The following is a 24793-nucleotide window of genomic DNA, read 5'->3' as shown; positions in this document are numbered from 1 at the left end:
AAATAAGGGATATGTATTTTTAAATATGTGAGTCTGCAACTAGAAGACTACTTTTCTATTCCACATTGATTGAAAATTTGGGATACACAGAGTTTGGGGAAATACTGAGCTGCATTTCAGTTACATTAGGTGGTTTTGTTGTGTTTTGATTTTTACAAGGTTCATTATATTGCAAATATTGCATTATTGGGTTATCTTCTCTTTCAAGAAATAGATATAACAGTACATTCTGGGTTTATTTCCTGTTTTGTTTTACTGTCTTCTGCTTTTCTTTCATGCTTCATTCTATCTTCAACTTGAATCAGAGTACATGTGACCAAACTGATCTGACCAAGTCTGTTCCTAGCAGTATCAGTAAACAAAAGTATTTGAATTCCCTTCAAAAGAAATCTATTTCAAATAGGGATGAAATCAAACATCAGACTAATCATAGCATTACTGATGGCAATGAAATAGATGAGGAAGCAGACATGCAAACATGCATCATGCATAATGAAAGCCATGAGGCTACTGTGGATGCAAGCACAGAAGTGTCTCCTGAACAGCATCCTGAAGATAGTGAGAAATGCAAGGACACAGATATGTCTAGGGAAGGATTGAAAAACAAAAATCTAGCTGAAGCTGATGAAGAGAACTGCAGTGAAAACGAAGAAAATATAACCCAAACTGAAAATGGAAAATTTAATGAGGAATTTGAAGAAGAGGAGAGGAAGCAAGAAATACTCAAGCAATCAAATGTTGATGAAGAAGAAAGTGTAGAAGAGCCTTATACTGACAGAATGAGCTGCAATCAGTCTGATTCAGGGGAACCTTCTAATCAAGCTAATGACTATGAAGCAGAAAAAATAAATGTCAATAACGAAATGAACCAACACACTGCAGAGGATGAACCTGAAACTTACCAAAGTGGTACAGAGGGGGTTGAAACAACCCCAGAATTTTGTGAAATGCCCGAGGTTTGATACTGTAGCAGTCCTCTAGCATTTCTTCTGTGTAAATGATGTAGAAATAGAATAGTTTGACCTTGATAATGCAGTGGTTTCCTATCCATAGTCTGCAGGGATATTGAAGTAGTCACCATAGTAGTCATTGAAGTGGTCCATAAAGCAAACCTTATACTTTCATGATAGGCATGCATGTCAGCTCACAAGTAAGCTACTGTCAATTCTAAAATTTTGATCCAGAAAGTTTACAAATAATCACAATGGTACATGCAGTTAGTTGATGACCTTCATTCTTTAAGAGACTTATGATGTCTTATTACTTACACTAAGAAAAAATATGCTTTATTGAAGCAAATACTTTATTCCTATCATTGTTAGTGATGAATTAATGGATCATATGGTTAATTCCATAATTACATAAGTAAAACCTGCTGATTAGTATATCATCAAAAGGTTTTACTCTTTATTAGTCAGGCATAATAATTTACCATTTACTTATGATTGGAATTGCAATATAAGGCATGCAAAGCACTCTATGTAATAGAAATTACTAGTCTGCATGGATAAAGACTTCAGATTGTAGGAACTAACAGACTAAGAACTAAAGGTATATACTACTCTTCCTGACTTGCTCTGTAATCTGACTTCAGTGGAATTCCTTATACCATATGTACTATTTAATAAACATATCAGAATATGTCCTTAAAATTAGATGCTGTTCCCAGGTACATTGTCATAGCTTACTACACTCAGTAGCTTTTTTGTCTTTTAGACTTTGAGATTTATTTCTACCCAATAGTTTGAGAGCTAATTTTGGTTTGACAAAATTTTTACTGGTTTATACTGATTTGTAAACTTCCCTTAAAGGTTAAGCAAGTTTAGAAAATGTAAGAGAAGGAGTTAAAGTCAGAGCAGAGTAGAGCAAAACTGGTGATACAATTGTCATCCATTTTATTTCTGTGAAAAATACTAATTCTCTGTTGCTCTTTATCAGCTACAACTGATACAATGAATAGTGCATTACCACTTAATAATGATTTTTTTCCCCTCCGTTTTCTCAAGACATCAGGAATAGGATCAGATGATCAATATCGAAGAGAACAAGAGGTTTTAAAGGAAAATTTAAGATTGTCATCTGAAAACATTGAGCTAAGATTCCAGCTAGAGCAGGCCAATAAAGATTTGCCAAGACTAAAGGTAACATCTTTTTACCTTTAGTCCCCTTTACCCTGACACAGGTTAGGGGATTGCTTAAAAAGAAATGGATATCTTTTCTGTACATACTGTAAGTTTTTCATGTTTTTATGGAAGATGAGAAGGTTGAATGGCTGGTAGAAATGATGAAAAATGTCATTGTGATGGGAAATGGCTTTCTCTTTACATTTTTCAAAGTAAACCATCTGTAATGTTGTTACTGTTCACCTCAATTTGAACTCTAAATAAGTTGCTTATTACTTTGGGTTTTTAGGACCAAGTAGGTGACTTAAAAGAAATGTGTGAACTTCTCAAAAAAGAGAAAGCAGATGTTGAACAAAAGCTGGGCAGCATTAGAGGGGTGAGTATTGTAATAGCATTTTTCATCATAATTAAATGAAACTGAAATATGAAAAAAGCAATATTTTATTAAAGCTAAATTATGAATTATATGAAAAATGAAAATTACATTCATGTATTTGTGTAAATGCATAATACAGTTACAGTTTTATGATTTAACAGATGGGATTTTGATTTGATGCAGATATTAGAAAGTGTAAGTTACTGTTAGTGAAGTTTTTTGTTTGTTGTACTATGCAACATGACGCAGTTAAATTTTACCCTAGCTACTGTCAGATACTTTAATAGAGCAGTATTTCAGAAGTTACAGGAAAAAAAGGCTTCAGCAGTGCCCAGTATCTCTCTTGCCACTGACTTGTCAAACTATTTGTGTGACCTTTTATAAAGGAAGCTGATTGAATAAAGCTCTTAAGTGCCTTTGTAGCTCTTTCAGTATACAAGGAGAATGGGTTCTGCTTCTGGGTACCTGGAAAAGATTGCATATTTCCGATTCTTTTACTTGTATGTTGCATGGACTGCTTATGTATCTGCCTCTCTCTTATGCAGTGGTAGTTTTTGGATAAGGAAATTCAGTTTATAAAACTGTTTCATGCAAAGGTTCTGAGGAGGCAGCAAATTCTGAATCTTCTTCACTTTTCAGGCACCAAGATCTGACGGAGGTTTTTCTTTAACTCTGCTATGTACCAACATAAACCTCCTAATCCCTCCAGTTATTTTAAAGAAGAAAGAATAAGTCATTTTTCCTTCCAAAACCTGGTTGCTATATAGGTTTATGTAGGGCTCCAGGGAGAAAAGTCTTCCCCATTTTCCACTGTACTATGCTCCTTACCTCTGTAGAAAGAAAAGGAGGTACTTCATGGGCCCAGAACTAGAAACAGCAGCATCTTTAAATTATTATTGCTGAGGAAAACAGCAATAATCGCTACAAAGATGATGAGAAAATAAATAAATGCATTTGAACACCCTTTAACATCTTTTCTGCCTCATAAATGAACGTAGTGAAAGAAGAAAAATGGAAAAATTACAAGCTTTTTTCCACACATTTATTTATTTATTTATCACTCTGCAAGGAGAATATATGCCTTGGGAAAGGGAGAAGATTTACTCATGCTTTAAGATGTAGTTCTTCTGTCACTTTAATCCAGCAGAAGTATGGTTGCTAAAAAAGGGCCCTCTTCCTCCCTCAAGCCTCCCAGCCATCCTTCTCCTCCCCCCCGACAGTATTAGCATTCAAGCAATTGCATGGTCTGTTGGATCAGGGAATTGCTCTACAAGAAGAGCTAAAAAAAAATTTTAAAAAAAGTAGTACTTTGATTTATTTTCCTAATGTTTCAGTTTAGTTCATAAAGTACAGCAGATTTTGAGACTAACTGCAGCTTTCTTGGGTAACACAGAAAATGAAGGAGCTGATATGTTGACTTCGGGGGTGAATATATCATTTTGGGGAGCTAAGTATGCAAGAAACTTTAGGGTTCAAGTCACACCAAAATATAACATCTTTTTTATAAATATAAATTGCAATGGGAAAATAAGCGATAAAGTAAGATTTGGAGTATCTCAGAATGTTAAGATGAATGGTTTATTTCCTTTTACTTTTTTTTTCTTCCCTCTCTACAGGCTGGTAGAAGTGGAAAGACAGTCCCAGAATTGGAAAAAACAATCGGTTTGATGAAAAAGGTTGTAGAGAGAGTCCAAAGAGAAAATGAAGATCTGAAAAAAGCTCCAGCTGTGGTTTCTAATGAGAAATTACTTAGTCTTGAACAGGAAAATGAGAGGCTAAAGGTACTGATTTATCTCCAATAACTATATTTAGATAGCAGTTTATATGCAAGTTCGTAGGAAAATGGAGCAGCAAGCCTGTTGTTGACATTGATTGGCACAAAAGTGTTTTAAAAATACCAAATATGAAACGTGTAGAAAACAAAGGCAAAACTTCATTTTAGCATAACATACTGCATGATTTATGTAAAGGTACTCTGTACCTTAAGGATATATTTAAATATGTGATGAAATATTATGTTCACACAGCTAGGTAGCTGTAACTATGCTGTGCTTTAAAAATTGAAATCTGAAATTTTCTACTAAGCAATATATATGTGTTTTAACAAACTGTTTGATATTTAGTCTGAAATGGAAAAAATGAAGCTTCCTCTGGGGGGCCAGCTGAGTGTGCGTTATGAATCTAAAACCAAAGGAATGGAAAAAGTCATTACTGAAAACGAGAGGCTGCGTAAAGAACTGAAAAAGGTATGATCATTGTAATGCATCCCTTTATTTCCATTAGTTGCTGGTTGTGGCAAGTATCTTTTTTTTGTTGTTATTAAATGGTTGATACGGAATGGACACTTTTCTAAACACTGATATTACTATGACAGAATTTTTAATTGTATGTGGAGAGGAGACATCCAAGGAGCAGCCCAAGACAGAATTTGGAAGTTGTAGTGCTAATGATCTTGGATGTACTGTTTTCCTCTAAATCAGCACTGACCCTATGTCACCATCATTTTAGATAATCCTGTGCTTCATGTGAGGTTAAGTATTCCATAAACCTTTGTTTTTATTGAGCAATAGGAAGCTGACAGTGGAGAGAAGCTACGAATAGCAAAGAATAACTTGGAGATATTAAATGAGAAGTTAACTGTGCAGCTGGAGGAAACGGTTAAGAGGCTAAATTTGGCTGAGAGCCAGCTTGACAGAGCTGACAGCAAAAGCTGGAAGTCCGTTGTTGTAACAAGGTAGGAATTGAGAATGAAGTAAGGAAGATAAACACAAGTGTTAATTCCTCTTCAAATATTAGCAAACAAATTAGACTTTCATTTTCATGATTTTTCTTTCCTCCTTTGAAGATAGTTTTATATTATCTGTATTTTATTTTCTCATTCTATATTAGTATGTAGAATCAGTATACAGGTGTCTGATATGAATCCAGAAGAGATCTAGTGTCTTTAAGTACTGGCCTTGTTAGCTGCTTCTATATGGATGCCAGTCACTTATTTCCCTTCTTCAGATCAGCAGTAGACTTCTGCATAGTTCTGGTAAAGGAAGTGTTCCTTGCTTTGTGGAATAATGTCAGCATTTTGGTGAACATAGAACGTATTTCAGTACCTTACCACGTGGATGACAATCTGAAACCAAAACTGGAAGCCAGCAACCTGCCTTTTCCAGCTTGGCTGCATTTGAATTTACATTTAACCATGTGAATGTGCAGAGGTTGTGTTGGAAAGCCCACTGGGATTTCTATACTCCTTGGGACATGTAGGCATAGCTAAAGATCCTTCATGTGTGTTCTGAAGGCCCTGAAAGCTAACTGCAGTCAGCCAGTTGATTCTGTTATCTGTAGAAGAAGGGAGAGAAACTCAGAGACTAGTACTGGATTATCTTTTCCAATATATAAAATGAAGTGTGGGAATCTCCATTTCCTAGATTTTTAGATAAAACTCGGACTTTGAAATCAGCATCAAAAATGATTTTTGGTTTGGTAATAATAGTAAATGTCTACAACTGTTTACCAATAAGTTATATGAAAGTTACCTATCAGTTGTTTTAAAATTCAGGTATCACTTGTATCACTCAATGTGAAACAGACTAAAGAAAACGGTTTTACGACACCAATTTCTGCTTTGCAACTTAGGCATACATTTTTAATTTATCTCTACTCCCGCAATTAGTTCAGATGCTTTTTCTATGACAACCTACTTATACAGGCTGGAGATCTTAACTCTACAGTCTGAACAACTTTAATTGCGTTCATTTCTTTGCTAGAAGCAAGCTGTTTAGTTCTGTATTTTGTGGTTTGCTTACAGAAAGGATTTTGGCAAACAGTCACTCCAAAACCATTGCCAGTCCAAAAAGCATTACTATTACACCCATTTCCAATAATAAGCTATGCACCAAGATGCTAGTTACATGTCACATTAGCATGTTTAATAATGAACAGATTGATATAGAATATGGAGTTTGATATAAGATACATTCACATGAAACATGCCTGTGATTCATCAAAGTGGATGTGGAAGGAGACTTTTACCCCTCTTGAGACAAGAGTTTTTAATTGGGTATCATCTCTTGTACTGCCGTATCTCAGAAAAGGACAAGAAAATGAAAAAATGCTTATGCTATTAAGAGAAATAAACAGCCTGTGTCCTGCATAAGGATGGAAGAGAGCAAATTTTTGGGAAGAAATACTTAGTCCTGGACTCCTGGATGACCACAGGATGAAATAAGACGATGTGTTGCAAAAGTACACTTTAATAGCTGTAAACAGTGGTGGAAGGTATCTACAAAGACAACCTCTGACAGCAACCTTATTAGGGCAGAAAATCAGCTGGACAGGAGAGAGACTTGTCTGATTTCATCTGAGGTCAGGTCACTGTTGAACAGTCTATCTGCTGATGTCCAAGATTTTACTCACTTCCCAGTCTTGCACTCCCACAGGATCCCTTGAGGGAGTTCTGGTGCTTCTCTGACGTATTGCTGAGCCAGTTCACTTCACTGAGACTTCAGAAAGCCGTTCCTTTTTTTTTAACCTTCCCCCCAACTATGTAGTGAGGTAAAATGTCTTTATGCAAGGTCAGATCACAGCCATATTTAGCGTAAGGAAGGAGGGCAAAACTGGCTGCCAGCCAAAAGAGGAGGACAGGAACATGCAGTGAAGATGGTAGGCCCTTAACAGCTAGCATATCAGCTCAGTAGTTCCAATATAGTTTTTCTTTTAGCTCTTCACTTCTTTGAAAAACATTTCTACTTAGTTCTATTTAGTTGATATAGATAGGTAGTTGTGTATAGATGGATAGCTATGAAATAGATGGTTGTGCTTATATTGTACTTGCCTACTTCAGCTGGTGTGAATAAAAACTTCTATTTGCATTTAACATGATTTTAAAGTAAGCAAACAATAAGATATTCCTAACCTAGAGGAGCTCATTGGGGCACTTTAACGTGCAATCCACCTCACCAGCACGTCTTCCAAAGCATGTATGTGGTAATAGAAAGCATTCGATAGGGCGGACAAAGGTGTCATCCAAGTGATCCTTCGGAAGGCTCTTTAGCAGGTAGCAAGATGTTGGAGGTTGTATTGCTATCTGAAAACCCACTTCAGATGGGAGATTGGACTACATGACCTCGAGGGATACCTACCAACCAACCAGCATTTCAATGATTCTACAAAAACCTTTTTGTAGCCTTGTATGGCTCAAAGCAAAATGGAATCCTCAGACTGCTGTTACTCCAGGGTAAACATAATTTCTTGCAGAATATTTTTGCCTGTGGAGTCTTCATCTTCTGTATCTGTATTAGCCCTTTTCTCAGTACGTTAAATTATTTTCCCTAAATTATTAAATCATAAGAAAAATACTGTCAAAGGTATGATACTTAAGTAAGACCTGACCAATGTGTATGCTGCATCAGTAACAGATGTGCATGTTTTTAGCAGGAGGTAGTTTGGGGTTTACGTGCAATACCATAAAAAGATTCCAGTCCCTCTTTAATAAAGTCTATACACAAAGTAAGATCCACAAAGGTGTAACATTTGGAAAAGCCTTTATTCTAAGATTAAATATGGATGTTTCATTATGCTTCTTTCAGCTCACTTATAAACAAGACCAGTGATTACTTCAAGGCCAAACATATTTTAGGGTGTATTTTTATGGCATTTAATCTCCTAAAGATATTTTAATCTCTATTTCTGCAAAAGTATTGGCTTTTGCTTTTATGTTTTTCTAAATAAAAATACTACCAGGATGCATGAAACTAAGATGAAGGAAATGGAAATGGATATTGCTAAAAAAACCCAAAGCATTACTGACCTTAAACGGCTGCTTCAGGAAGCAACAGAACGTGAACACAATGCTGATAAAAACTTACGAGATCTAAAAGAACAAGTGAGTAAAATTTAGCCAGATTACTATGAGACTAGATTGCTTAATATTAATTAATTTCTGTCTAATGTCGATATTGGCAGAGTACTTTTTTTTCTAATCCATGCTTTTATAGGTTTTTTCAGCCCTAGCTGCCGTAATTGTACACCTACATATTTTAGCTAATTAATGATGTTTACCACATATTACCAATATATACTCTTGACTTGCAGCCTTAGGAGAAAATTAATTTTTTTCTACTGTATTCTTCTGTAGGGTTTTGTGTTACCATTTCATTGATCACATGAAAGCCTGTAGGCACACATGCTTCAAACGGTGTTAAAATCTTTCTAGCTTGTTCTGCAGAGTGAGTTTGCTGCAGGGAATTCCCTCTTCCTTCCAGGTCTTTTTTGGGGGATTGACTTTGCCATCCTAAAGGGGATCTTCATGCCTGTTTCCAATATGGCCTCTTACATGCAGTACCTAATAAGTCTTACAAATATTATTTCACACATGGAAAAGTTGATGAATTTGAAACTCAGGTATCTTTGAAAAGATGTATCAAATTTTGACCTTTAAGTACTCCAGAGATGTAGCCCTAGCACTGTCCACTTAGACTAGCTTCCATCTTCTCATTTATTAATACGTGCATGGTTTTCTTCCCCAGACACCTTGTACTGGCCATTCTCAGAGTAAGGTATCGAATACACAACTTTCATATAGGAAGTCGTATATATTATGTAAGCAAGTAAGTGTGTTCAATAAATAGAACTTGGAATCGAGTCCTGTAAAACAATTATTTTGTTAATTTTTGCTTCTTTTCCCTTTTCTAAAGTCAGCATTATTAACATGAAGCGTATACCAGCAGCAAAATTAACACAGAGATAAAATTCTTTCATTATGTGATATTACTCTGGAGTAACAGACTGTCCAGTTTCTTTCGTGTCTCAAATACTGATGAAGGGATGCAGTCAAGGTTAACTACATTTCAAAGAAACAGAGATTGATTCTGAAAAAAAACCCAAATCCTTGCCATTTTAGGTAGCAATAGAAGAAAAGCCTATCACTAACAGTAGCCTTATAGGAGTTCATAAATTGTCACTACATTAAAAAACTGTATATAGTCTTTTTAAAGCACGAATTTTTTGCTCCCACATCTTCTATTGAAAGGCACTTCTAGAGGCTAACTCCCTCTCTTGTCAGGGACCTATTCTAACATGACTGCAGCTCATTTCTAGCCAACATACACTCATTTGGGTTTTCATTGCAAAAATCACAGGCTTTTCCTATCATGTTTAAAAAGGAACTTGGACAGCTAGGTATGCAAATAAATAAGCACATCAGTAGTATTTTTAAAGCACTTAAATGATTTAGGCATATCAACTTCCTTAAGCATATGTATAAATTATGCTAATGTAGCTATGTGTCTAACTTCCTTTGTAAATCTAACTTTTGAATACTTTTTTCTTCACCCTTCATGAAATATGTAGCAATGATCTATACTAACTTTAAAAAGGCTGTAGATAATTAGCTTTGTGGAAGCTGTCAGTAGATGAATGCTTGGGATTTTTTCTCTGTGATAACCTAGTACTTGATTACATCCTTAGTATTATTTTCATTCATTTTTTAGTCCTGTATCAAAGAGAACTCCATCTGAACTGCATTATCCATGGATACTGTTTTCAAGAGTAAAACTTTCTTAATTTTTCTTTTAAGATTGAGCTTCTCAAACACTTTCCTGAAGGTGCAAGGACAGAGCAAAGCCTCGTCAGGGAGCTTCAGCTTTTAAGGTAATGTATTTTTAAGTAACTAAATAAATAACTCCGCCAATATACATGAAATAAGAATGATCAGGAAATGGCCATTGAGATTTTTAGTTACATCTTTTATATTCTAAAATATTTTAATTTTTTTTTTAATTATTCTAAAATTGTTTTATATTCCAGATTAACTAATAATCGATTAGAGAAAGAAAAAGCAGAACTAGCTCGCCAGGTGGAGGATTATAAGCACCACATACACACATATACAAGTGAAGGTCCTGCAGCCGGTAATCATTTTCAATACCTAAAATAAAGATCTTCCTGTATTTTGGGCCTAAAGATATTTTTACTTAATATGTGTGTGTAAAATGATAATAAATCTACAGAATTATTTGAATTATATTAATGGCAGAGTAGTGTAAACCGGAGCAGACTAAGGTCTTGGATTTTTGAGTACTTACACAAGTTTTTTTATAGAGAAGTGTTAGTAAAAAATCTCTATAATTAGTTATCTTGAACAAGAGGCTGTAACCTTTGTAAGACTTCCCTTTCCAAGAAGATGTGTAGTTCATGCCACCATCTGCTTTATAAACCTCAAAAGACTGCTTGTAAGACGTCTCTCATTCATTGAAACCCTCTTGCCTACCACTTTTGCCTTCGGTTCCAAGCTGCCAGAGAACATCTGTTTCCAGATACCAGCTCTGTGAATGATTTAAGACTTAGCAGACATCAGTCCCATGAGAAAAACAGAGCACTATAGAGCAGCACATTGCCATATGACTGGGGAAAAAAAGAAAAATTAACTCGCTTAACGTTATGAATATAATTAACAAGATCCTTATACTACATTAGTTCCAAGTTTCCTGCATTTAATTCAGAGAAACTGTACATGTCATATTTCTCAGAAATATGCTAACAGGCTGGCTATTGGAGTATTGCATTCAATCACAGGAACTAGACCCCACCACCTAATTTGTACAAGAACTAAAGAAAAGCCCAGATGACTCGAATTTTTGGTGGTGGTTGATCCCAGTTGGGTTTACACACTTTAACTGTTTCTGCTTTCAGGAGGTGTAGAATTACTGTAACTCATGTCACTGATTTTTCATGTCAGATATTCATGTCCTTGATTTTCATTACCTTACATTTCATAACAAATTATCATTATTTTTGCAGGACATAATGAAATTATAGAGAAGGATAAAAATGACAAGTTAATGACAGAAGTAGCTGACCTCCAGACACAGCTGAAAGCCTCAGAGTTGGAAAAACAGCAATTAAAGGCGAGTTGCAAGGATAATCCTAGGCAAGATAATAAGCAAACTTATGGTTAGCTAGAAAGAGCTGTTTAATATCTGAGCTAATATTTAATGACAAAGTCAGTTTCTAAACATTATGTTTATGAAGCCTATTTTGTTGTTAGTGAATGTGCTGTTCATGGGTAGATTTTTTTGTCTCTAGAGAACATGCTTATTCTCTCATCATTTAGCCCCTTAAGAAAAAGGCAAAAAAAGCTGTTGCTGATGTGTATTTCCTAAGTTCTGGATAAAGGTGGTACTCCTTCATTCTTTTTAATAGGAAGAAACAAAAAAGCTGAGAAGAGAACTAGAAAACTTTGACCCTTCCTTTTTTGAAGAAATTGAGGATCTGAAATATAACTACAATGAAGAAGTAAAAAAAAATATTATCTTAGAAGAGAGATTAAAGCAGCTTTCTGAAGAGTTTGGCATTCAAGTGGATAGTCCAGGCAACGTTTCTGCTGATTAGGCTAGTGTCCGCGGTACTGATACAGAAAATAAATTCCGGGGAAGTTACATAATACTGATTTATTTGTCTGTTTTTATCTTGGAATCGTACAAGTCTATTAAAGTTACAATAGTCTGGCACATACCTAAGAGTACAGAATTGGATTAGTCAACAGATTATGGTCAGTATTTATATACACCAGTCACAATAAAAGTGAGTTTTACCTCTCTCAACTCCTTTGCAATATTATATTTTAATTCAGAACAGTAATTTGCGTAATACACAGGTGCCAGGTGAAGCTGAAACCTTGGACTTATGCTAAAAGTTGAGAAACTCTTAAAATGTGCTAAGTATGCTAAGTTCCAGATCGATAAGAATATGCAATTTGTTCTCGCTGTCTCATGCTATCATACTTCTTAACTAGGGACTCAGGGTCAGTGTGCTAGATGTCTGTTCTTACATCCCTGGTTATTTTTACCTCAACTTTAGAAAATCCAAGAACAAAGAATTGAAAATAAAGTTACAGTATTTCAGCCAAACTAATGGTATTTTTGTAGATAAATGATTTTTCATTTTGTATATTTTAGATAGCCGAATGTATACTTTTATAGCACAGATAAAATAAAGCGAACTCAAACGATCATGCAGTCTGACCTTTATTATTTATATGCCATCTTACTTAATATGCCCTTGATGAAGTTTCCTAATTGAGATGCAGTCTGAAAATGGGTATTATTAAGCCAAGTCATGTCTCTGTCTAATTACCAAGGATCTCCAAAATAGAACTATTATACTTTCTATTATTTACTCTTTTTGTCAACCAGTAATCAGTTATCTGAATAACATGAGTAACAATGAAGCACAAATGGTTTTCAAGTAATAGCATAATGCTGCAGCTTACCAGTTAAATAATACAGTGAAAAGTTTTCCCCAAAAAGAAATTGTTACAACTCTAAAAAAAATTATCAAATTCCAGGACTAATTCTGGTCCCACCTGAAATATGTCCTTTACTGTTAAGAAACAACTAGATCCTAAATCTGAATCCTACATATAACAGTGTCATAATAATTGTATTTATAGAAGTGCAACCTATGGAACTTTTACAGTGGACTGCATTCATTAGCTAAGCTATTCGGACCAGCCAGTGTTAGACAACATACTACTTACACTTAATTATAACAGTTCCAGAAATGGGTTCAAAAGTTAAGGATTTTTCAGAACTGAAAATAAACATGCTGAAAGCTAGATCTCTGCTCTGGATGTCAGATCTCTCGTTATATAAAATTAGTCATTTAGGAAAAACTTAAAATGATACAGTACCTAGGCTGCTGCCTAAGCTAGAAGATTATTTGTAAAGAGTTGTGGTAGACACAAGTAAGAGGGATGCAGCACATACGACAATTAACTTCAAAGAGAAAAATCATTTCAAGCATCAAACTTGATATCTTTGAGTCTGTCAAATCTTTGACCATCCAAGTTTGAAAACTGGTGAAACAAACTCTTAGGTTCAAAGTCACAGTCATATTTAGTTCTATTAAAAGCAATTACAACAGGCTGAGAATTCAGGTATGTCTCTGCAAGTGGCCAGCGTAAACCAAGATGATGGCGATGGAGCTAAAATAAAAAGAAATAAGATCAGTTTAGAGATTTTGATATACTAGCCCAACAGTTCCCAACTTGGGGGGGTGTAGGTGTGTGTGCGTGCTTTAATTCAAGGATCCTCTGCATTAGGGCACTTATAACCAGTAATCAGTTATCTGAATAACATGAGTAACAATGAAGCACAAAAGGCAAACCAGAACTAAAGTGTCCTCCACAGCTTCAGAAATAATATAAACTTGCTAATTGATAAAGAAATCACATTCTTATTAACAATACTTGTTCTATGTCAACATTACAAATGATTTTTTTAAATAAAAGAATTAAGCTTTAAAATGTTGAGTGATTCCTATTCAGAGAGGCAAGAAAATATTATGTTCTCAATTACTTTAAGTTATTAGCATAATGTAGATAATGAAAAAGTTTAATAAGTTGTCATTGTCCTGATTCACTGGCTTGACTAATTCTACTGTCACCTGATTTGCTAGGAGAACATTTACTACTAAAGAATTTGGAAAACAAGACAAAAAGTTAATACCTCACAATACTTCACATATTATGAATTATCATAGTGCTTTCCACATGTCCATCTATATATTTACCTTGATTAAACACCCATCATGGCAGTGCCACACAATTCCTTCAACTTTACCCTCACTGCAGCCTTCAAACCAAGACAGTATGTCATTTTGTTTCAAACTAGGTGGATTCTTTATTTCAAATGCTCCATGTGGTACAAGAAGATGTACAGGCTGCTTCTTGCTTCCTAATCCTATGTTAAAAGAAACAAAAATCTTCCTGCTAGTTACATGTAATAACTTAAGATTTTCCTCACTTTTGTTATTATTATTATCTTAAAAGCACTCTATAAACGTAGACTTCTATTAGATACTACAACATTGTCCTGCCTTTAAGAGAACAGTTAAATATACTTTTAAGTATCAAATGTAGCTGTCTCTTCCTCATGTAACTTTTTATATAAATAAAATAAACATGACACAGAGATTTATACAGTTGTCTGCTTTGCCCTTGTGGTCACCTCCTCAGTAACCACAAAGCTACTAGCTAAATTCTTCATGCTTCAGATCATGATCAATAGCACAAATATCTCTGTTCCTGAAAATCTGGCATATTTTCTTATGAATATGCATTAATACTTAAGCCAGGCTGTTAAAAAATGCATTGCATCTTCACTGACTGTTCAACATAAATTTTTATCTAAGACTACAGATTTAGAATTTTTTGTTCCTTTACATTCTCAGACCAGGTACTACTATTTTTCCTATCCATCCTTGCAAGTTATCCTAACAGCAAAGCTCAGAAGTTAGAACTCACTTGTGCTCATACCTAATTGGTTTTTTGTTAAAAGGCTTTTAAAGGGAGAAGCCACAACCAAAATGTAGCTTAAATTACATTTCCTTAAAAAAATATTCATAATATTTTATAATTTAAAAATTGCAACTTATGACTAACTCTAGGGACTCAAAAAAAAAAAAAAAGTGGTTGAATAAAATTTTCTGCTTTAATGGGCCAAACAGCATCAGAAGAGCAAGTAAAAAAAAAGTCACGAAAAGGCACCAATAAATCTTTAAAAAATATTTTAATACTAATATTTAAAACAACTTTTCCAGTCAGAATATTTTTTGAAAGACTAAAGCAAAGCATTTATATAGTAACTCCTAAAAAACATGCAGGTGGAAAGAGGTTTAATAGACATAAATAGTCTCATGACAACTCAGCTTTCTGAGATGAGTATTCTTTGAGCTAGCCCTTTCTCTCCTTTCTAAAAAGGTTACAGTGCTACCTTAGAACTTTTTTTAAAACTTACACAAAGAAAATACTTTTTTATTTAGTGATATTTTTGAGTGAAAACTATGTATTTAAGTGCAGACCACACAGACTTACCATACGGATTTGCATTAATATTAGTCCCAATAAGCTCCAATGTTTGTTCTAAAATTTCTGATAATGGCACCGGACTGATTTCCAGAAGCCCTGGGTCAGCATGGTGTTTCAATACCAGCGCTATTTCAGCCTCATAATTTACAACAGATGAGTGCCAGCAATACTGCTTACTATTTTTCTCCACAGGCACCCAACCTATGAGAAAACATTGCATTTTATCAAAGGAAATATCTGAAGTTATCATATGCGTTCTGGAACTGTACATGCATTAAAAAACCAAATTAACTACAAACAGAAAGAGTAACAAGAAAAACTACGTCATATCACAGAGAAATGTTAGAGGAATGCAAACGTGACAACTATGCCTTCAGCTGAAGCCCTCGAAGTCTGTACAGCAAACTGCAATTATTTCCAATGTGTCAGAAGAACAAAGCCTTTCTGGATAGTGAATGAATGCCATTCCAATTGTTTTCTGAATATGTTAACTACTACTTTCAACTCTGGAATTAATTCTAATTCACTTCAGAAATGGACCTCACCACCACCACCATTTTACCTGTGCTGCATCATAGGTACCTGGCATATGTCCGTTTTCATCAGGCAAAGGATTGCCATTAGAGAACTCTATGTCCTTTGCTGGAATCCAGGTATCTGGAACAGGCTTGAAATCCTCTTCAACATTCCAAACAAATTCTAGACATATGAATGTGAGATTTTGGCAAACTGTTAGCCAATTTTATGTTTTGATCATCTTTCAATGCAAGTATTAAAATACCATTGAGCTAAACGTTGTTTTACAGACAGTAGTCCCAGTTACTTTGTACAAGCACCAACATCTGGCACACTCAAGCATTCCACAATTAGGAGGGTTTAAAGAAACATAGTAGCCTTTAAGTAGTTTAAGAGTTCAAAACTAAGATTAAAAAAATAGCTACCTAAATAGCCAACATTATATTTAAACTACAGCAAGAGAAGTAGAATAGAATAGACTATTTCAGTTGGAAGGGACCTACAGTGATCATCTAGTTCAACTGTCCGACCCCTTCAGGGCTGACCAAAAGTTAAAGCGTGTTATTAAGGGTATTGTCCAAATGCCTCTTAAACAGTGACAGGCTTGGGGCATCGGCCACCTCTCTAGGAAGCCTGTTCCAGTGTTTGACCACCCTCTCGGTAAAGAAATGCTTCCTAATGTCAAGTCTGAACCTCCCCTGGTGCAGCTTTGAACCATTCCCACATGTCCTGTCACTGGATACCAGGGAGAAGAGATCAGCACCTCCCTCTCCACTTCCCCTCCTCAGGAAGCTGTAGAGAGCCATGAGGTTGCTCCTCAGGCTCCTTTTCTCTGAACTAGACAAGCCCAAAGTCCTTAGCCGCTCCTCATAGGACATTCCTTCCAGCCCTTTCACCAGTTTTGTTGCCCTCCTCTGGACACATTCAAGGACCTTCACACCCTTCTTAAATTGTGGGGCCCAGAACTGCACACAGTACTCAAGGTGAGGCCACACCAACGCTGAGTACAGTGGGATAATCACCTCTTTTGACCAGCTGGTTATGCTGTGTTTGATGTACCCCAGGATGCGGTTTGCCCTCCTGGCTGCCAGGGCATGCTGCTGACTCATATGGAGCCTGCTGGCGACCAGCACCCCCAGATCCCTTTCTGCAGGACTGCTCTCCAGCCACTCCTCTCCCAATTTCTACTCGTGCCCGGCATTACGTCATCCTAAGTGCAGAATCCAGCATCTGGACTTGTTAAATTTCATCCCATTAATCATAGCCCAATGCCCAGTCTATCTAGATCCCTCTGCAAGGCCTATTGTTCCTCAAGAGACTCAACAGCACCTCCCAGTTCAGTATCATCAGCAAACTTGCTAATGGTGCATTCAACTCCTGCATCCAGATCATTGATAAATATATTGAACAGGACTGGCCCCAGAATTGAACCCTGAGGAACACCGCTGGTGACCGGTCGCCAGCCAGATGTAGCCCAATACACTACAACCCTTTGGGCTCGGCCGTTCAGCCCGTTCTTCACACAGCACACCGTGAACCCACTCATCCCACAGCTGGACAACTTATCCAGAAGGATGCTGTGAGGCACAGTATCAAAAGCCTTACTAAAGTCCAGAAAACCTACATCCACTGCCTTCCCTTCATCCACTAGGCGGGTGACCTTATCGTAGAAGGATATCAAATTAGTTAAACAGGACTTTCCCTTTGTGAACCCATGTTGACTGTGCCTGATGATTGCATTATTCTTGAAATGCCTTTCAGTAGTACCCCATATATCTTCTCCATAATTTTTCAAGGAACTGAGGTTAGACTAACAGGTCTGTAGTTCCCTGGGTCTTCCCTCACGCCCTTTTTGTAGATCGGAATAACACTGGCTAGCTTCCAGTCAGCGGGGACCTCCCCTGACTCCCAAGACCTTTGGTAGATGATCGAGAGGGGTCCTGCCATAACATCCGCTAGCTCCTTCAGTACTCCGGGATGAATCCCATCAGGCCCCGTGGACTTGTGAACATTCAGCTGATACAGCTGGTACCTTACAATTTTACTGCCCACAAATGGGAACTCCCTGTTCCCACACTCGTGGTCCTCCAACTCAGGGGACCAGGCAGACCAAGGTCTGTCAGTATTACTGAAGACTGAGGCAAAAAATGCATCAAATGCCTCTGCTTTTTCTTCATCTGAATAGCTTGAAGTTTGCTTTCCTGAAGTCCAGGGTAGCAAGTCTGCTGCCCTTTTTTCTCTCATTACACTGAAAATTTTGAACTCAAGCATTTCATGATCGCTGTGGCCAAGACAGCCACCTACCATCACATCCCCCACGAGTCCTTCTCTATTCACAAACAGCAAGTCTAGGAGGGCATCCTTCCTAGTTGGCTCACTGAGTATCTGTGACAAGAAGTTATCTCCTACAAACTTCCAAGAATTTCCAAGACCTGCTCATCACAGCAGTATGATATTCCCAGTCGATGTCTGGGAAGTTGAAATCTCCCATAAGGACAAGGGCTACCTATCCAGAAATTTCTTCTGATTGCCTACAGAATAACTCATCAGTCCTTACATCCTGGGCGATCTGTAGTAGACACCCACTACATCATCTCCTTTGTTTTCCGTTCCCCTAATCCTCAACCACATCATCACTAACTGTAAAGGCTGTACAATCAAACCTCTCCCTAACATATAGCGCAACATCTCCACTTCACACTCCCTGCCTATCCCTCCTGAACAGCCTGTAGCCCTCCATCCCACCGCTCCAATCGTGGGACTCATTCCACCAAGTCTCACTCGTACCAATGGTATGGTAGCTCTGGGAGCTGACCAACAGTTCCAGTTCATCCTGTTTGTTTCTCATACTGCATACACTGGTGTACAAGCATTTCAGATACGCTCCTGAGCCCTCGGTGCACCCAGGAGCAGTGTAAATGTTCCACTAGCATTGCCACCCTCAGGCAATGCCATGCCAACCCTTGGCTTACCTACCACAATCCTCTTGGTATCCCCTTCCCCCATCAATTCTAGTTTAAGGTCTCTCGAAGTAAAGTTAAGGGTGACATTAAAAAAATTTGAGCAGGATCAGTGACATTTCCTGTGTTAGACTAGACATGTTTTTCCAACTGGATAACAACTTGGATTGCCAAAAAGAAGGAAATAATCTTCACTAACCTTTGCAATCCTCCAATGAATACAAGAATCGTCTAAACCTTTTTTCAGCTTGTTTGTTGGGCTTTCGATCCAGCCTGGCCCATAGATAGGGTTGCCCTAGAGTTTCCAGAGGGATAAAACCAGCAGTTACTAACGTAACCCCACCATGCAGAGTACTGAAATCAACTACATAAAACGCAAGATACAAATTCTCATTTGCCACTAGAGACATTTTATATCCAAAGACACTATTTAAATTCAGAAATGAACTGCTGTATATGAATCGAAAAATCTGTTTGTAAAATCTTGCCTTGTTTAATACAAAGTTGCCTTATAATTTTAGGTAAAGGCAAGAACCCCAGTGATGCCATGAACCACAGCCTTCTCATTTCTTCCCAACCTCCATACTTCTTTTAATCCTTGCCAAGGAAATGAGACAGTCTTCATTATATAAATTCTAGTGTGCAAGGAAGACTTACAAGAAATTTTAAAACTGGAATACTTAATTGCTTGGCATATTTAATTAAACCATACTTCATGTATTTTAGAGAGTAAAATCTATAAAAACTTTATAAACACCCACTATGTTTACGGTAACTATTACTTTGTGGTTAAGATATATAATAACAGTTGAATTCACAGCAGCTGTAATCCAATAAATCATACAACAAAAGTGAAAACTAAGTAAAACAAGGCTTCTAGTCTGCATGAGAAATCTGTATAGGGATCCTCCTTATTACCTTTATAGGTAGTTACATAACAGCAGGTTCCGTCCACCTTTTCAGTAGGAATTGCATTGTATATATCTGCCTCTAACGCCTTTCCAGTTATAGTTTCAGTTGCCAAAACTTTAAATGGCTGAAAAGAAGACAGGCATTTTAAACCCTCATCGTGGCTATGTTACTGCCTTGTGCTCATGTGGATTCTTGCTCCTTGCAGCTGGCCTCTCGAAGGCCACTATTATACATTGTATTGCCGATTTCTAATACTATTGAAATACACCCTTGTTTCTTCAAGACACAACAGTTTGCAAAATGCTCCAAGACAAAAGAACAAAGGCAATCTAGTTGCAAACTCTCTCCTTCTCTTCCATTCTTGAGTAGTATTTAGAGATGACTTTGACTTCCACTTTACATACTGCAGATAAACTAGAAGGGTTCCAGTCCAACGCTGCACGATGTCAAGACGTGCCTTCCCCTCTTACGAGGCCAATAGAATTCCATCAGGACTAGCTGCTCCGAGCTTGCCGCTTGGAGCTGAAAGTCAATAGCACCGTGGCAGTGCAAGACACAGACCAGCAGAAGGCAAGGTGGCAAGAGCATCCTGCTGTTAAATACTTAGGACCAGTGCTGTCAACTAAAGACTCTTCCACTTACAAAGGGCAAAGAAAGAAGTGGTCCGGCAGTCTGAAACAAATATCCAGCCACAACTAGTCCACGTTTCTAGGAGGACTTCTGTAGCTAGGACTTCTGGAACAGTTTCACTGCAAACATGTCATCAGTTCTGTTTGGATTCAACTGCTTTCCTGTAGAGTCATCACCCTCCCTCCTCTCTCCCTATAGCCAGTTTTGACTTGTACACTGGTTGCTGTCTCTTCCTGCTACCAAAACACAAAGTAAGTCCTTGTCTTGCAACAGTCTCGAAATAGAATTAGGAATTCATGAAATGAGAACCTTCTACATGCTTTTGTTACATTACATGGCTGTTTTCTATTTTAGTAATCATATCTGTAACCTAAAATACAGCCGATAGGAAGATTTTATGAAGACTACATGAAAAAGAAAATTTCAGGGTAGTGAGAAAACATTCCCGTGGGCATTCCCACCACCACCCCCCTTCTGCCCTAGCACTCATAACCCCCTGTATTATCCTGGCCTGCACTTTGAAAAACAAAAAAAAATAGTGCACATCAGTTCCAGATCTAATCCCCTGTTGCCTTTTTCCATATGAAGGAACAATGATGCAGGGAAGTACCCTTACATGACCATTATCAAGATGGTATTGGTACTGAGAGTTGAACAATTAAGTTACTGACGTTTAGGCAGTTGTTTCAGCTCTTCCATCCAGAAGTCAAACGCCAATGGGAGAAACTCACCCAGATGGATTCCAGTTCACTATGCAGCCCACAGGCAGCAGTAGGTGCTGCCACTACAATCGGGAAACACAAGTTGGAGGTCTAGAGCTAGACAGGTAAATACCACCCCAAGCTGTCCTGACACTGCCTCTTCCATCTCAGGAAGAAATAACTTTGATTGGGCTCCATTACTTTCACCTTGGTAAGTGTTCCACGTCTCACAGCCTCCAATGAATTCTTCTGTCAGAAGCCTGATATTCCTTTGAAGGGGGGGGGAGGGGCGGGCAGGGGGAAGAAAACAGAGAGACAAGCCCATTTCTTCCCCACAAGGCTCACAGGAGGGGACGGCAGCATGGTTTTACACAAGCTCCCCGTGCGGTCATCTCGGAGTGGCCTCATTCCTCGCCAGGACTGTTCCCTACACTCAGAAAAAGCCAACACGACATCAGGGTGAACACCCGCATGCACTGGGCAGGACAAGAGCGGCACAGAGCTCAAACGGCTCCCAAACCACCATCCTTGCCCGCATTTAAGGGGGCAGCCCCAGGCAAACCTCTGCCCTGCATTTCGCTCAACATCTCCAGCCAAACCTCTCGCCACTCGGCTGTCCCCCTCCCCGCAGCCGGCCCGCGCCGGCCGGGTCTGACACGGGCGCTTCTGCTGCCTCTCCCCCGGCTCTGTGCCACCCCGCTCCGCCCCGCCGTGCGGCGCCGCTAACCGCGGCCCAGCGATTCCGCCTGGGCCTGGGCCCGGGCCCAGGCCCGGGCCCGGCCCCGCCGCAGGGACTGCGGACCCGCCACCTCCCGCCCGGCCCCGGGCCGCCCCGACCACCTGGCGCTCCCGCTTGGCCGACGGCTCCTCCTTCACCTCGGTCACGAACAGACACGGCACCTTCCGCTGCACCGCGCCCCGCCGCCTCATGGCTCCGGCTGTCTACTCCCGCCACCGGCCCAGCGCCGACCCGCAACTGCGCCTGCGCCGCCCCGCGCCCGCCCGCCCGCCAGCAGCCCCGCGACGGACCTGTGCGCCGGGGACGGCGGGGCGGGGCGCGGCCGCCTCTCTCCAGCGGCCCTCGGCGAGGCGGGGGCTCCGCCGCCCTTCGCCGCCCAGCCCGGCCGCGGGCCTGGGGCAGCTCCGCTGTCCACAGCGGCGGCTCCCGCCGTGGCAGGGCCGCCCCGCCCCGGCCGTGCTCGGCGCCGCGCCGAGGCGGCCGCGTGGGGGCCCGGTCGCGCGGCCGGTAGCCGTTGGCGGTGCCGTTCCCCTGAGCGGGCAGCCTTTCCTCGGGCTGTCTCTTCTGCTTGCCAGGGGGCCGCACGCCCGGGCCTGGGGCATGGGTGCCCTGTCCCCGGGGTGTGGGCACCTCGCCGGCTCTGGGCTCGCCTCCGTCGGCACAGCTGCCTCCTTGTGTTCGCCAGGCTCTCTGCCTCGCCATACAACCTTGGCATGCGTGGTGGGTTGAGCCTGGCTGGACGCCAGGTGCCCCCCAAGGCCGCTCTCTCACTCCCCTCCTCAGCTGCACAGGGGAGAGGCAATACAGCGAAAGGCTCGTGGGTCGAGAGAGGGACAGGGAGAGATCACTCACCCATTACCGTCACGGGCAAAACAGACTCGGCTCGGGGAACTGATTTAGTTTATTACCAATCAAATCTGAGTAGCGTAACGAGAAATAAAACCTAAATCTTAAAACACCTTTGCCCCAGCCCTCCCTTCTTCCCGGGCTCAACTTCGCTCCTGGTTTTCCTCTACCTCCTGCCCCCGAGAGGCGCAGGGGGACGGGGAATGGGGGTTGTGGTCAGTTCATCACACGTTGTCTCTGCAGCTCCTTCCTCCTCACGCTCTTCCCCTGCTCCAGCGTGGGGTCCCTCCCACGGGAGACAGTCCTCCACCAACTGCTCCAACGTGGGTCCTTCCCAGGGGCAGCAGTCCTTCAGGAACAGACTGCTCCAGTGTAGGTCCTTTCCATGGGGTACAGTCCTTCAGGAACAGACTGCTCCAGCATGGGGAGTCACAAGTCCTGCCAGCAAAGCTGCTCCAGCGTGGGCTCCTCTCTCCATGGGTCCACAGGTCCCACCAGGAGCCTGCTCCGTCTTGGAGCTGGCTGGCATTGGCTCTGTCCAACATGGGGGAAGCTTCCAGCAGCTTCTGACAAGCCACCCCTGTAGCCCCCCTGCTATCCAAACCTTGCCACGCAAACCCAATACAGAATTCATTCTTCTGACCGTACCTTCTTCTATGCCTCCTTTAGGCACGGCTATATCGCTACAAAGAGTCCCTGTTAGGAGAGCTCTTGGCGGTGTTAACAGTTTCTTCCTCTGGCTGCTCCTGCCCACTGACAGTTCGTTATTCCTGGCCCTCCTCTGCTTTCCTCAATTTTTCCTGAAGTGACTTTGTACTTCTCCCCCGGCTTGGGTGTAAGCACCGCTGAGCCAGCCTTGTAGCATTTGTGCCCATGCAGTCACTGGCACCTGCTTTTCATTTACACATCTGCCGCCCTTCCCACTGGCAGACCAATGGCATACAGTACAGGTGTGCTCTGGTGATTAGTCCCTCCAGTCCAGTGGTGGTGGTTTGTTTTTGGTTTGGTTTGTTTTTTTTTTTTTTTTTTTTTGCCAGGGAACCACCAGCCACATGCACTTCTGGTGGTGCTATGATCCACTAGTCCTTGTTGTTGAATTCTGCCTTGTGTCTACCTCCCTTCTCTTTGGCTCCATCTGGAGCCTTATTACTCTTCAAGCGATGGCATCCTTCTCCTTTGAGGTCGCGGCTCCTTTCCCTTTCTGCGCTTCCCGTTATGTTTTCCTCCTCAGTTCCTGGGCTCTGATGTAACCGTGCTCTGAAGTGTCCATCTCCAAGTCACTGATGTCACTCAGTGTTGTACATTTGACCCCATGTCCTGCGGATCACAGCATGGCTTACCATTTTCCAGGACTGAAACTTCATGTGCCCCCCTAGACATTTTTTGTTCAGAGGCAGCCTGGGACCTGCCTGAGAACAGAGGTGTTAATTAGGGACACCAGCGTAGGCTGTTCGTTCTGCTTGAGCTGTGGCAGTGGACATCATGGAAGCAAGAAAAAGCAATGAACCCCAACAATGTAAGCAGTTAACAGCTAACAGTGTACTAACGGGAAGCAGCAAGTTCGCCCACCCAAAGAAAGAGGCGCAGTAAGAAAAACCTTGGGCACAAGGCTTTTGGTCAAAAAGAGTCAAGGCTAAGGTTTGTCTTTGTGGTATCAAAGATTGCTTTCTAAGACCACAGCTCCTACGGCAAGAAGCTGGGTATTATTTAAGCCCTGCAAATGGGTTTGTTCCACTTGACGTTCAAGAAACACCGCAATGGGAGACTCTTTGAAACGGTCCAATTTTCCGTACTTTCCTCTGAAGCAATGGAGAGAAAGGAAGATGTTCAAGCTGGACAGGTCACATAGCACCATCATGCTGATGTCACGAGCTGGAGGAGCCATTGGCAACTGTGGAATGTGGCAACTGTAACATTCTATACCGGCTGGCAACTGCCTTCGTCGGTTCAAGCAGGCTGGAGAAGGTACCACTGCCTTCGTTCAAGTGGATTTTGCCGTCTGTTGGAGTTTTCTTTCGGAAAAGCAGCAGAGCTAATGAGGTGAAGGTCCCGTTTTTGAAAGAACACTACTGGTTTTAGGATAAGATTAGGGTTTGCCTGACTGTTGACAGCTTTACCGTTTTCATGT

General features: G+C 40.2%; 3 protein-coding genes across 13 annotated transcripts in view; 2 read left to right on the top strand and 1 right to left on the bottom strand.

Moving 5' to 3' along the window:
* CEP290 (centrosomal protein 290) overlaps nucleotides 1–12502 on the top strand; it is a 57121-nt gene extending 44619 nt beyond the window's left edge. For 4 of the 7 annotated variants that reach the window (XM_075496564.1, XM_075496574.1, XM_075496554.1 and 1 more), the window contains 10 exons: nucleotides 2007–2141; nucleotides 2413–2499; nucleotides 4116–4280; nucleotides 4623–4745; nucleotides 5070–5233; nucleotides 8191–8377; nucleotides 10070–10143; nucleotides 10300–10403; nucleotides 11293–11399; nucleotides 11695–12502. In XM_075496564.1, coding sequence (XP_075352679.1) covers nucleotides 2007–2141; nucleotides 2413–2499; nucleotides 4116–4280; nucleotides 4623–4745; nucleotides 5070–5233; nucleotides 8191–8377; nucleotides 10070–10143; nucleotides 10300–10403; nucleotides 11293–11399; nucleotides 11695–11883 — 1335 coding nt within the window. In that variant the 3' untranslated portion in view covers nucleotides 11884–12502. Of the gene's footprint in view, nucleotides 1–2006; nucleotides 2142–2412; nucleotides 2500–4115; nucleotides 4281–4622; nucleotides 4746–5063; nucleotides 5234–8190; nucleotides 8378–10069; nucleotides 10144–10299; nucleotides 10404–11292; nucleotides 11400–11694 lie in introns of those variants that run through there. The other 3 variants (XM_075496545.1, XM_075496583.1, XM_075496590.1) reach the window with 3 other exon arrangements.
* Nucleotides 276–1727, top strand: LOC142404519 (uncharacterized). The gene has a single exon (XM_075491484.1). It carries the CDS (start codon nucleotides 276–278, stop codon nucleotides 960–962), a length of 687 nt encoding a protein of 228 aa, XP_075347599.1. The 3' UTR covers nucleotides 963–1727.
* A 232-nt stretch (nucleotides 12503–12734) lies between the features above and the next one.
* Nucleotides 12735–22080, bottom strand: RLIG1 (RNA 5'-phosphate and 3'-OH ligase 1). Of its 5 annotated transcripts, none has more exons than XM_075496507.1 (9): nucleotides 21957–22057; nucleotides 21288–21507; nucleotides 21111–21163; nucleotides 19756–19873; nucleotides 19037–19132; nucleotides 15944–16060; nucleotides 15368–15562; nucleotides 14065–14234; nucleotides 12735–13477 (listed from the first exon to the last, which is right to left on the bottom strand). In XM_075496507.1, exons 2-9 carry the CDS (start codon nucleotides 21403–21405, stop codon nucleotides 13289–13291), a joined length of 1056 nt encoding a protein of 351 aa, XP_075352622.1. In that variant the 5' UTR covers nucleotides 21406–21507; nucleotides 21957–22057; the 3' UTR covers nucleotides 12735–13288. The 5 variants fall into 5 exon arrangements, with proteins under 5 accessions (XP_075352622.1, XP_075352615.1, XP_075352633.1 ...); XM_075496500.1 differs by having other exon boundaries at nucleotides 21921–22036; XM_075496518.1 differs by lacking the exons at nucleotides 21111–21163; nucleotides 21288–21507 and having other exon boundaries at nucleotides 21957–22080.
* Between the last annotated feature and the right edge of the window lie 2713 nt (nucleotides 22081–24793).

Source organism: Mycteria americana, chromosome 1 (assembly GCF_035582795.1).
Source record: "Mycteria americana isolate JAX WOST 10 ecotype Jacksonville Zoo and Gardens chromosome 1, USCA_MyAme_1.0, whole genome shotgun sequence".
NCBI classification, from domain to species: Eukaryota; Metazoa; Chordata; class Aves; order Ciconiiformes; family Ciconiidae; genus Mycteria; species Mycteria americana.
This window is presented reverse-complemented; position numbering and strand designations above follow the sequence as displayed.